At 46.1% G+C, this 14005-nt stretch overlaps 1 protein-coding gene across 8 annotated transcripts in view; it reads right to left on the bottom strand.

Moving 5' to 3' along the window:
* LOC112323110 (inositol-pentakisphosphate 2-kinase) overlaps positions 1–14005 on the bottom strand; it is a 122164-nt gene that overhangs the window by 36171 nt on the left and 71988 nt on the right. For 7 of the 8 annotated variants that reach the window (XM_053920605.2, XM_053920604.2, XM_024580761.4 and 4 more), the window contains 5 exons: positions 10375–10422; positions 8246–8341; positions 3987–4053; positions 1927–2048; positions 477–566 (listed from right to left, as the gene is read on the bottom strand). In XM_053920605.2, the coding sequence (XP_053776580.1) occupies positions 477–566; positions 1927–2048; positions 3987–4053; positions 8246–8341; positions 10375–10422 (423 nt within the window). Of the gene's footprint in view, positions 1–476; positions 567–1926; positions 2049–3986; positions 4054–4685; positions 4759–8245; positions 8342–10374; positions 10423–14005 lie in introns of those variants that run through there. The other variant, XM_045188164.3, reaches the window with a different exon arrangement.

Below are 14005 nucleotides of genomic sequence, written 5' to 3'. Positions count from 1 at the left end.
AAAACATGGATAAACTTCAATATGATTACCCTGAGTGAAAGGTGAGAGTCACAAAAGAACACATATTATATGATTTCATTTATATGAAACATCCAGAATACGCAATTCCAGACAGAAAGGTGGTTGACAGGGGCTGACAGTACAGGGGATTGCAACGTGATTGCTTCTGGGGACAAAATTTCTTTTTGAAGTGATGAAAATGCTCTGGAATTAGATAGTTGTGACAGTTGCACAACTCTGTGAATATACTAAATTATACACTTTAAAAGGGTGAATCTTAGGGTAAGTGAATTTTATCCCAATTTAACACACACACAAAAAGGTAAATAATGCAGTACTTGTGAAATAAAAAGTAAATAATAAATATCTACATCTTCTTTCACTCTTTTGAATAACTCTGTGTGGTCACACCTTGGGCCCAACCACCCTCTATACAGCTCTGTAGGGAGGGATGTGTGCTGGTTGGCTCTCCTCACCTTGAGGTGCTGGTGCATGCAGTAACGGCACACCTTATGCTTCATCTCATGCGTAACATTACTGGAGAAAGGAATAAACCCACATTTTGGCTGCAAAATAAATAGGAAGAAAAACTGCTTAAGAAGAAATCACATACCTTTAAATAGACATAACTAACTACAAGGCAACACTGAGGAGTAGCAGCAAATGTTAGACAAACATTCCCAAAGTTGCTTTTCTCTCTAGTCCTGCAAGGAAACGGATGCTTCCCTCATCACACTGTATAAATGTCTCTCTGCTGTTACAGAGTCAGAACTCTTACTGGGAAAAGATGGTTTCTCAGCTGCTGGATTGAAAAATACAACACAGAGTTGCTTTGTGTTTTCAAGACAGAAGGGGATTGGAAAGACTCTGAGAGTGCAGGATTTGACCTTGCCCCCACATTCCCAGCTCTAAGAAGCAGAACTCTTACTCCCTCTGACAAGAATTTGTGAATGGGAAGTTGCCCATCTGATGGTTGCCAGGCTCCCAAAATGTCTGGAACCCCAGATGCCTTTTAAAAGTCACAGTTTCTGGGCATGCACAATATGTGAGACCTGCTCTTAGCACTGGGACAATGAAGAACATGCCCCAATCGTTTGTGATGCCTAAGACACTCACCCTCTGGTTGTGGAAACAGATCATTAGGCCCCACTGAGCATACAGGTTGCTCAGAGCCAAGGGTATGACCCAGAAATCACCACCACAGAGATTTGGAAGGAGAGAAACAGTGGCCTGGGACATCTGGGAAGCTTCCAGAGGAAGACTTGAGCAGCCAGACTGGACACTGCACAGCAGAGCTGAAGCTGGGGGCCTGGCCTTTATTCAGCAATCACTTCCCTCCATTAGAAGAGCGATGCCCTTTGTCACCCCACCTTGAAAGTCTTGACCACAGCAAACCAGGGCCCTGAGAGTCACATAGGTTCCTGTGCCTCTGGGGAGGGTCTCTACTGAGAAGGACAGAAACAAAAGAACAGAGTGCCATCCAGTCTGAAGGGCAACCGTCAAGCTGGCCTCCTGGAACACAGCATGGAGTGTCACCACGTTGCCAAGAGGACATGGCAGGGAAGGTCAGGAGGGCTGGTGAGCTGCCCGCTCCAAAGAAAATAGGGAGGGCGGAACCCTGGACAGGGCTTGTCCCTAGCTGGCTTGCCATCAAAGCACCTGGGAATAAGCCTAAATCTAGGGGCCTGGGGAGCCATGTCCCTCAGATCTGGCTGGTGGGAGACAACAGGTGGTACACATGGAAGGAGCAGGAAGCAAGCTGAGTCCCTAGGAGCTGGGGATCCCCAAGAAGGAGCCGTGGGCCCCAGTGTGAGGAACACCAGGAGCTTCTGTGGTAAAGTGCACTCTAGGCAGGTACCATGAATTTACAACCTGAACCCACCTCTCCCTTCTCCCCACATTCACTTTCCCCTTGACAAAACTCACCTTGATCTCTACGCACAGAATCGGCCGGTGCTCGGCAAAATGGTAGGTCTGAAGCCTGGCTAAATTGGGAAGGCACAGAGCATAACCACTGAGAGTATCCAGGTCCTTGTCACAGCGAGATTCTAGAAAACAGTAAGAAAAATACCTGAGGATCAGTGTGAGATACAAGATGATCTCATGGTAACTTCACAAATTCCTGTTGAGGAAAGGTTAACCTTGCCTAAAAGGGCTGGCCTTGGCCTCCAGCTCTAAGCCTTGGGGTGTCCTACCTGAGGAATGGTGTGGGGTCTTTGAGTCACATGAGTGTAACACTGTGATACATGATGGCGGTACAGGTCTCACAGTATCAGCTCAACCTCCAGAAGGCTGTAGATTGAGGGCAGCTAGTCAGCTGTGTCTACATGCCCAATCCCCAGAAAAACCCCGACACTGAGACTTGGGCAGCCTCCATGCTTGGCATTCCTCCATGTGGTCACACACTGTGGCTGGAAGAAGTAAGTACCATCCGCACAACTCTAGTGGGAAAGGACACTTGGAAGCTCATGCTGGTTTCCCTGGACCTGCCCCTAGCACCTCTTCAATCAGCTGATCTTAATCTCTATCCCTTAACTGTGATAAGCCATAACCATGAGGATAACAATGAGTTCTATGGGTCTTTCTAGCAAATTATCAGATCCTGAACTTGTTCCTGGGGATCCCCAAAGGTTCAATTGTTATCAGAAGTGAGGGTGGTCTTAGGGACCGCCTCCCAATTCTGTGAGTCCCTTAACCCAGGAACACAGAGTGGAAGGAGGAACCAGCCTCCACCTTCATCTTGCTGGTTCCTCAGAATCCTCAAACACCGCTGTTTCCTTAGCAATGACTCTAAAAACTGTACTTGGACAGTCACAGAACAGCCATGTGGCCTCCAGACCCCAGGTGAAGTTGACTTTCCTCCTTTCACATAACAAGCCTAATTATAAGTCATTATTACAATGGGGGTACAGTTCTTATTACTGTTCAGTAATACAAATTTAATTCCTAATTATAAAATAAAATAATGATATTGAGCAGCGTTATAGCTGGATGGCAGACCCTAGACTAGTCTTAGTCTGTCTTAGTATAGATGAGGACAACAGAACCAAGACACAGTCCTGGCTTTAACATGGCTACAATATCCTTCCCCCTCATTAGCCACTTCAACACACAGAGCCCTGCTCCTCAATGCTCCTCAAACCTGAGGCTCCAACGCATGGTGCCCCAATTTTCCCAATCAAGTAAGGAAAGAATTTTATATTGGCCAACTGCACACCTGGACTGCCTGGCTGTGCTTTAGGAGGAGACATATCCACCCTCAATAACATGGACTTTGCATCTTTGTGTGAAAGGAAAGGCTTTGACATGGTTTCTGTCATTACAGCCATGACCAAGTGTAAGGAAAGTACATGAGGTGATAGGGAAGGCATGTGAGGTAATGGGCGGAGATACATAAGGTGGGGTGAGGTATGTGAGGTGATGGGTGTAGGGTATGTAAGGTGAAGTGGTGAAGATATTCAGTGTATGGGGGGGGGTAGAATGTGAGAAGTATAGGAGGTGTGGAAAATACATGACATGATGGGGGCTGGCATGGCCCAAAAAACTCACATCTCTTGTCTTCCCCCAGGGGGATCAGCAAGCTGGGTGGATGCAGCTCTGGCAGAAGGTCCTCCAGCTGCAGACCTGCCAGAGCCTGGCCCATCCTCTGTTTTGGGTCTACCTTGGTTTTCATTTTGACTCCTCCTCCAGGCCTCCCTATAGCCCATCATCTTTACCCTAAGTCGCCCTTAACTCCTTCAGCTTCCTCTCTCTCCCAAATGCATATTTGTTTTTATCAATTAGTTCTTGGTCATAAATTCTCTGCAGTGACGTGGATATCTGATGCCCAGAACTGTGAGCTCTTGAGATTTCTACCCCTGGTAATCAAAGTTTCTGGCAAAAGAATTGCCAAAAACTGCATCTACCTAACAAGAGAAACAATGTCAAACACTTTTCAAATGGGATACTTTAAATTACAAAAAGAACATATAAGTTAAAACCCTTACCTGGTCTTTCAGACTGTATCTTTAAACAAAGCTGTTTCACAAAATCTAAAGGCAGCTGAACCACTTCCTGTAAGGATAAATACAAAATGCTCGTTTGGCTGCACAAGAATGTGGACGTACTTAATGCCACTGAACCACACACTTAGAGATGGTTAAAATGGTACACTTTACCCTATGCATATTTTAGCACATTAAAAAAAGTACTCAGATGTGGGCCTTGGGAATAAAGCTGATCTTCTATTTTAAGGACATGTCCAGATGAAACAGATACTAATGTTTTTCATGCATTCAGAGCAGCTGTGTCCACGCTGGTGGTGATCAGCAACATGCCTCTTGTCACCCACAGTCAGTCTCCACAAAGCACCTCCTCTGTCCTCACTGAGACCTTGTCTCTGTCCTCAGTGTTTGTGGGCCGCAAAGCAGGGCCTGAGACAGTTCTATGCCAGCGTAAATATTCCTCACCAACTATCTCTGCAGAAAACCTGAGGCTTCTCATACTCCCACCTGAGAAACAGCTCAAGGGAAAGAGTCTAATCGAATATTAACCTCCAGGTGAGACTTCCAGTGTGCTCATTAGCCACTGGACTCAGGGTGGACCCATAATGCAGTGCATTTGGGGGAAAAACAAAGAGCAACTTTTCTCCAATTTGTAATTTCTTTGTAATTTCCTGAAATAAGTTTTTATTCCATGTTACTCACCATCTTCATTGTGTTTCCAGGGTAGTAGATTTCTGACTTCTGAAGAAGTCCCAATGGGACACAAGAGACCAGCCTAGAATGTGAATGCCAAGATCCTAAATGCTGACACACCATGCCATCTCCAACCTACCCTGCCCCACCTGTGCATCAGTACCAGTCCGTGGCTGACCTGCCCCCAGGCCTGAGTCCATCCTGTCATTCAGACATGCCTCTGTAGTCAGCCCTAGTCCAGACAATTGTTAACTTCCCAGTCTGCTGTGCCAACCTAACCCATGATTTTGTCATTTACCTACACATACTATAAACTGATAAAAAGTGAGTTGCTAAAAATTTAGTTCTGAATTAGGTAAGATGAAACAATGAAAAAGAGTGGGACTTAGAAAAATTTGAAAATTCAAAACTTAGACCATCTCACAAAAATCCACTCCACTTTAGAAAATCTCACTCACTCCACTTTAGAAAAAACCAAAGGTACATAGTGGGAAGATGGCAGATAAGGGATGATGCTCAGGGAAAGTAAAAAACTGCATCCACTTCATCTGTCAAAGAAACATCTAGCCCTGCACATCCCGGAGGCAATGCAGGAACGTCAGGGTGAGCACACTGACTCACATCTCCACAAGGCATGACTAGTGATGCTCCCCAGCTGGGAAAGGAAGTCATGGCCCATGCCAGAGTCATCAATGCAGTGACAGAAACTTGGAGAGGAGCAGACGGAATCAAGTTCAGAACCAAAAGTGGCTCAACTACTCTTGACACAGATTCTATGAACTGCCCTGCCTAAATCTAGTCACCAAGGTAAAAAACAGAACTATTTCTTTAAACAACTTTAAATTCCTGATTTTATAATGAGTTCTATTTGTGTTTTAAGTCAGAATAAAATAAATGTTTAGAGTAGGCATCCTTTCTAACATTTGGCTACATTTACCAACCTTTGATTCAGACTCATGAATCATGTACATCAGGCCATGGATGGACAGATGGCACCTACAGAACCCTGGGAAGATGGTGATCTCAGCAGGGTACTTAGCCAGCATTTGCACAAAGTATTAACTTAGGAAAAAATATATAGTTAAGACAACAAAATTCCTCTCAGGGAAGTTTAACTCGAATGGTCTGGCCACACCGGGTTCCCTGCTGACAAGCATCTACCCTCAAAGGGATGAAGTGATGGCTGCAGAAAAGCACAAAGGGCCACCAAGAGTGGAGGGGGCCTGGCAGGTAAGCAGCTTGTCTTCAGTCTTGTAAAAGCTCCCTCAGAACAGCATCCCCTCACTCATTGTGTGCGGCAGCCAGGCCAGTGCTTCCATCATGTCAAGTTAAAGTGGGAAGTCAAGCCCTGACCAGTGTGGCTCAGTTGGTTGGGCAACATCCTGCAAAGTGAAAGGTTGCCGGTTAGATTCCTGGTCAGGGCACATGCCTGGGTTGCAGCTTCAGTATCCACTCGTGGTGTATCTGAGAGGCAACCGATCAGTGTTTCTCTATCATATTGATATTTCTCTTCTTCTCTTTCTCCCTCCCTTCCCCTCTCTCTAAAAATAAATAAATAAAATATTTTAAAAAAATAAAATGGGAAGTCAAGGCCACCCAGGGGCATTCAACCTTGGGAGGACTGGGTCCATAAAAGTGAGGTGAACTTCTAAAATTCCATCAGTATCTCAACTACCCCCAGTATTTAAGATGCAAACACCTGTGGGCATGAAAAAAGAGCCCCTTCCCCATTTCCTAACCTCCAGCTCACATGGAGATTGGACCAGAGTAGTCCCCAAACTAGCTAGGCAGGCCCAGAGGCAGCATGGGCACGAGAGGTGTGTCTGTCACTCTGTCTGGCCCTCCTGCTCTCACCACTGGGCTGGTCTGTTATCTTGTCCCAGGATACAGAGGAGGGAAATGCTCACCAGGGGTCGAATCTGCCCTGCTTCATGTCTGTGGTCAGAGAAAACAGTGGCATTTATACATGCTAGTTCTGCCTGTGCGTAGTCTTGTGCAAATCAGAGATGTGCTCTGTATGCCACATTCCAACCATGCCAGGGCCTCAGTGGCAGCCTGGAGGAAAAGCAGGCTGTATTCACTTTGGTGTTGTCTTCATGTCGAGAAGGCATGTCAATGGGATGAATACTCCCAGAATGTGACCTTGTGGTTCACCTCACATGCCCAGAGCCCCATCCACTGTGGACAAACAGAACCAAATCTGGAACCCAGACATGTATGCCCTGCGCCCTAGCGAAACATCTTGATGCTGCTCCCACTTGCCAGGCCATCCTTGGCTGACCCAAGCTCCCACCACTCTTCCTCACTGTGACCCTTTCAGGGGAAAGGTCTAGAACCCCCAACGCTATGATAGAGAGAACTGTTCCCACTTGGCCAGATGAGCCAAGCGGGAACATTTCGTCAAGGAGGAATCTGTATCAGCATACCCACATTCATTCAGATACCATCCAGGCCAAGAAGGAGGCAACACACAGAGCAGGTGGCTCAGAGACATGAGGCTCTCACAATTCCACTGAACAGCTGAAGACCTCACCGAGTGTAGTGCCAGCACTAAGGATGGCCGAATGACTCTAGTGACTGTGTAGTCCCTTCCACACTGCCTAGGGCTGGCCGTAAAGCCACCAGGATGCTGTGGAAATGACAGGCACAACTCTGGTCTGGGTCATTTCTCAGATCGAGTGCTAGGGGAGCCAGAGCTGTCTCAAGGATACTCAGAGCCCTGTGGTGAGCCTAGTCTGCCTGCTGCATGGCTGGGCTTACCTGGAAAGGGGTCTGCTGCCTTCAACTGAGTCTGCAGCCTTGAGGGTGCCCAGCAGCACCACCCACAGTACATCCTAAGCTTGTCAAAGGGCCCTTCTTGGAGGATGTTTTGCTGTCAGAGCCATTTAAATTCTACTTTACTAAGCAATCCTTAAGCTTCAAAAAAAAAACTTTCCCTTGATCTCCTTAGTATCATTTTTTTTCAGAATGGATACAAGGTACAGTATTTGCAAAATAGAAGCAGTGTGCTCTGTGTTCAAAGTGGCAAACCTACTGGTCTTAGCAAGGCTCTAAATCTAAGACAAGAAGCAAGCCCAGCAGAAGCCTAGCAGCCATCCCAGCTGTAGACAACAGCCACTATGACTCCCTGAACTGCCTCTCCCTCACTGTCCAAGCTGCAGACCTTGCCTGTGATAGGCACTCTTCTCAGGTACCAAGACCAGAGAGAGCCTTCAGTGGAGACCACCCACATGCACTGGGACAAGGGATGCTGTCTGGACCTCACTCCAGAGCCCTCACTAAGCTGGATGTCTACATGAATGCAGAGTGGAGAAGACTGGGTATCCTGGCAAGCAGGGGTTTCACAAGGTCTCTCTGAACCTCAGGCTTTTCTGCTAGAAAATGGGAAAATACTATCTGCTCTGCTACCTATCAATGCAGCAAATGAGAAACACCAAACACTTGGAAACTCTGTAATTAATATGAGTAGTTTTCATTAAGCACAAAGTTACGAACTATAACTGAGAAGTTGGTATTATTGATACAGATCTTTCTCATGATTTTAGGCTACATAAATAAAAATCACTTACCCCACAATGAACATAGCTCTCCCCCAAAAACTCCTTCATGACATTTTTGCCAAAGTCTACTATGTTTTGTAGGTGCTGAAATATTTCTTCCGAGGTCTGTAAAAAAGAAGCATAGGCACACCTTTGTGATCATGACCTCCAAGGAAGTATGGAATGAGTGGCCTCTGACACCATCAAGAGCCCCTTACACACAGGGCTGCCACGTCTGCGACCACAAACAGAAGATGGTGGCCCTGGACTTGGAGGAAGATAAGCCTCACCACAGAGACTGCTGGACTCACTAGAGCTTCTGTGCCCTCGGTCCCCTAGACCCACCTCCACCTTCTACCCAGGCCCATGTGGCCCACACCTGTGCCCACCTCCTACCCCACCAGGAACCCCTGTGGATACACCAGCAGCCCGTGTACACCTTCCAAGGAACTGGAATTTGAAAATCTCCCTGTCCAAAAATCACTGGGTATTTAGATTTTATTCTTCAGCCTCTAAAATAGAGAATAAAATGTTGTATCCCAAGTCTGATGTTCTTAAGGACCCAACAAGCTGTGAAGATTTGAGTGACACAGAAAATCAGCCCTGTGTCCCTCCCTCTGACCTGAGACAACAAGTCCAAAGGGTCTATCACAGGTCTCTCCAAGGGACAAGAGGGCCCTTCTCATCACACACAAGTCAGGAGGTGCTTGACACGTGGCTTGAACTCTACAAAGGCCCTGTACTGAGCTTGCATCCTGTGGCAGGTGCAGTGAGACTGCATGAGAATGAAGCCCGACAGAAAAGCCCAGAACACACCCAGTGGCTCCATACAGATGTGGCCACTGAGCTTCTAACAAAAAGCTCTTCTTGAAGATAGAATTACCACATGATTTCCCACTGATAATGCAGCTGGTATCACACCATGTCATTTATATAATAAAGAAAGGCAAATTGTTGCCTTGGAAAACAATGCCTCAATAAATCACTGGCCCTTTGCTGAGTCTAGGCTCTGCAGATGCTGCGTGGGGCAGGAGGGAGCTAGAGACAGCCTCCCAGATGGTTCTAGTTTCCACTTGGATTCCACAGAAACACAACACCCTGCACAGTTCTCTTTAGCAGCTGAGAAGGGGCGGCCCTCCACTTGTTCCCTCCCATCTTTTGCCATCCTTCTCTGCACTGACCAAACCATCCCCAGATCTCATGGCAGCACCCTCCTTACTTTCTCCCACAGACCTCTCTTCTCTTTCTATGCAGCTAAGTGAGTGTGCCCTTCACTTCCACCATTGGCTACCACCAGTGCCCATAAGCAGTCACCTCCCCTCCCTTTCTGGCTATCTCTCCTTAACTCAAATGAAGCACTGATGTACCTTTCCTATACCTTAATCTTCTGCCCAATTTTCACTCACCACCCAACCACCCCTGCCCCGTCCCTGCTATGAGGATTGTGACCCTCCCAACCCTGCTCCTGCCTTTGCTCCCCTTTTAAGATAAGAGCCTATGCTTTGGAGGACAGCTCGCACCAGCTTCTGTGCTTCCCTCCCTCACCCCCAGGACCACAAAAAAGGAAGGGCTCCAGAAGGCTCTCTTTATTGACCCCTGCGACCACTGAGATTTAGATAAACACTACAGTGACATCCCACTCCGGGGAGGCAGACGCTGCAACTCAGTGCTTGGCCAGTGTGCTACTGAACAGCAACAGCTTTGTGAGGTTGTCTGGTACTTTGCTTGGATGACTCAGCAAATAGAAACCCATGCTCCATCTGAACTACCTGTTGTGACCTGTAATGCTGTCTACCGGGCAGCATCACAGGCTTTATTTTCATACATACAATTCCAACAGGCAGCAGGGTGTAAGGAAATGACCACAGGAAAACTGAGACCTGGTCCTGGGGGTCCTGACTAACCAGGAGGGCTCTTGGAACTGAACAGGGTGACTCCTAGCTCAGCACCCAGGGACTCACCATAGAAACCCATAGTGACCCCAGCAAACCAAAGCACTGGGTCCTGTAGGAATCAGGGACATATCACTTTCTGCACTGAATGCTTGTGTCATATTTAAATTTCTACAGTCAGCATTAATGCTTCTACATCAGAAATAAAATCAAAGTTTTCTTAAGTAATTGTTTCAATGACTGGGTGTCAAACTGCACGGACCTTACCTTCTTCCTATTGGGAGGAAACTTCAGAAAACGCAGTACGACACAACGCTATTGGAAGATAAAACACAGTCTGATTAGTACCAGCCCAAAGCCCAGGGAAAAAGGTGGATGGCTGTGGAGAAGGGGCTGGGGCAGCTTGGAGGTTGCAAACTCCATAGACAGCCCATTGGCCTGGAATACCCAGTGCCCACAGGGAGGGGCCCAGCACTGTGTCACACACCAGAGGACACACTGTGCCCTCTGACCTAGCCAATGCACTCCCTGGAATTTATCTTAAGGAAATAATTAAGGATGTGTAAAAGATTTTAGCTACTCATATAAAAGTACTGTTTATAATTCTAAGTAAAATGTAAACAACCTAAATGTCCATCAATAGTGAGATGGTTAAAATACAGGGGGACACATCCCAGACCATGGAATACTATGCTATCACTGACAAGAAAACAGGAAGCTCTGTATTTACAGATACAGATGAAAAAGGTCACAGAATAGGGCTTATAGAATAAGCCCATTTTTATAAATACATAATTACACATGTGCATGTATGTGTGTGTGTGCATACATGTGTGTGTATAAATCTGCATACACCATTACATGTGTGTATGTGTGTGTATATGAGATGAGGTCTGTCTGGAAAAATTCCAGCCTTTGTTAATATAACGAGAATGGTTTGTGTGACATCGATGTAACCTGGCAGCCAAAGATAGTGGACTGGGATGCAAATGTGTGAACAATGATGACTTCACTGTACTAGTCAATGGGGGCGGTAGATGCCATTGAGTGAGCATCTGTACTGTGTGACCGTTGCATTCAAAATGGCTGAGTGAGTAGAGCTACGAATCTGTGTTAAATTTTGCATTAAGCTTGAGCATTCCTCCACAGAAAATATTCCAATGATTCGGAAGGCCTCAGCTTTGGGCAACTGGTGATTGGCAGCTTCATCATAACAATGTGCCCACTTGCACATCATGTCTCATGGAGAGTTTTTTTGGCAAAACAACAAATCACCCAGGTGATTCAGCACCCCTACAGCCCAGATTTGGTACCCTGCAACCTCGGGCTTTTCCCAAAACTAACATCACCTTTGAAAGGGAAGAGATTTCAGACCATCGATAAAGATTCAGGAAAATATGACAGGGCAGCTGATGGTGACTAGGAGAAGAACTATGTCAGGTTCCAGGGCCCCTACTTTGAAGGGGACTGAGGCAGCACTGTCCTATGTACAATGTTTCTTGAATCTTGTATCTTCTTCAATAAATGTCTCCATTTTCCATATTACATGGCTGGATATTAGAATAATATATAGGTACAATTCTGTTTCTGTGATGTTAAAAAATAGGTAAAACAAACTTGATGATCACCCCTCAGGCAGGTGGGAAGGTCCCTGAGAAAGGTTATAGAAGGGACTGGATTATGCACCCATGTGATTTTGTAATAATCAAACTATAGATGCACTTATAATCTCAGCTCTTTTCTATAGCTTTACTACACTGCATTCTTAAAAGTATGTAAAATAAAAGTGTTTAAATATAGTATGTGTACACTCCATTTGTATAAAACACTTGAAAGGACTTCAGCACAGTTAACAGCATCTCCAGGTGGCAACAACCGGGATAACAATTTTTTTAAAGCACTGACCTCTTTATTGTTTATCTTTTGGGGACTTTTAAAGATACCCACATGCATGCGCATACACACAAACACACACTAGAGAAAGAGGAAGGGAGAGAAAGAGAGAGAGAGAAACATTGATTGGTTGCCTTCATACATGCCCCAATCACGACCAAACTTACAACCCAATCAGGTGCCCTGACTGAGAATTGAACTCACAACCTTTCAGTGCACAGGATGATGCTCCAACTAACTGAGCCACACCAGCCAAGGCAACAATTTCTTTTTAAGCTCTGCTTATTTATTATTTGGGTTTCCCAATATTTATAATGTTCATATAATATACAAGAATGAAAAAATAACTTTTTAAAGAAGTACACCATTTGAGGCTGCCATTCTCCAAGGAAATAACCTGGAGATGCTGTGGAGTCTCAGTAACCAGGCAGACTCACTCCATTTGGATGACTTTGGAAACCAGTCCTGCACACACACAGCAGAGAGCTGAAGTCAGGGAGCTGGGCTGGGCCCAGAGAGAAGTCATGGGGAACAGGAGGAGGAAGACAAGGGAGCCCTGCAATCTGGGGAGGCGATTGAAGAGGCTCAGAAAGTACAGCTTTCTAAACTAAAATGTGCTTGAGAGCAAGGAATGTTCCATGGACACCAGAACCTTCTGCCTATTCGACAGCCCCTTCTAGTACCTCCTGCCCAACTCAGAGAAAACACATCACCCCTCAAAACCTGGGACACCCACCACCTGGTTGGGCCCCAACCCCAGACTTGGGGGAAGCCAAGGTCAACAGCATACTGGGGTCACTATCTCCTCCCACATCCAGGCACACATCAACACTCAATCGTGGGCATCAATCAGCCAAGGATCATTTCCATGGAATCACAATTCCATCAGAATTCAAGGAAAAACAGAAGGTAATATGCAGAAACACTAATTCAAGGCAACTCTCCAGTAACTTAGTCCCCAAAAGTGCACTAACTCCTCACTTGGACTCCACCATTCTGTTCAAGATCCACCAAGAAATTCTGAGTGCCATAATGAATCTGCTTCAGGAAAACTGCGTTCTCTTCTGACCCATTTATCATTCAAAAACTTTCACCGGAAACCACTGTCCTCCTGAGGGAGCTGAGTGTCAGCCTGAGAGCTAAACACCACAAACACAAGCACTCAGTTGGTATGTCTATTCTGGAAGGTGAGCACCACCTGTTCCTGGTGAGGGCCTGACTGGGCTGGGCTCTTGGCCCCGGGACATGCCAGCCATGGACCCAGCAACACCCATTCAGACGGATGGCAGAGAAAGGTGAGAAATCAACCTTACCAGCCCTCATTGGCAGAAAGAAACCATTAGTCCAAGGGTCACCCATAGCAAAAGGACAGGACTGCCTTGGAAACCCAAAGGGAGATGCCCAGGAAGGAGCTGGCACTGCCCAGTAAGTGTCAGTGTTATCTCATCTCACCAGATCTTAACCAGTTGTAAAGGAAACTACTTTCTTCTTAACAAGATTATCTGAAAGCAGATGTTTAAAATGTACCTCCTTCTTAATGTCTAGGGCAAAATGCTAAGAAAGTGAAGAGAAAGGGGTGAGATTAAGAAGGCAGGAGCTTAATGAGGGTTTCTGAACAGCCTGGGCTGGGCTGCTCTTTTCCACAGCAGGACAGGGAAGCATGGCGCTCTCGTTTACACCTCAGAACACTAGATGAGAATCAGTTATTTAACAAGCTGAAAAAGACACTGAATGCAGGAATGAAACATATAAACACACGCACATTAAACAGCCTCAAAACATGTAGAGTTAAGGGTACAACTTGTTACTTACAAAAGCAGTAAAAAGCATTCAGCACTGCAAGGGTCCCAGGTGTGGCAGGGTTTGGGGTGGGCCCAAGAGAGGTTCCTCTGATCCACTCTGAGAACCCAGCAAGTCATCAAAACACCAAGATGTTTGGCAAATGGCTTGAAATAGCTCTAAAAGCACAATCTTGAGAATGTCTGACAGCACATGATCAGGGACT

The sequence above is a fragment of the Desmodus rotundus genome, chromosome 3 (genome assembly GCF_022682495.2).
Source record: "Desmodus rotundus isolate HL8 chromosome 3, HLdesRot8A.1, whole genome shotgun sequence".
NCBI classification, from domain to species: domain Eukaryota; kingdom Metazoa; phylum Chordata; class Mammalia; order Chiroptera; family Phyllostomidae; genus Desmodus; species Desmodus rotundus.
Note: the sequence above shows the minus strand (reverse complement) of the source record. Positions and strands in the feature narration are given on the sequence as shown.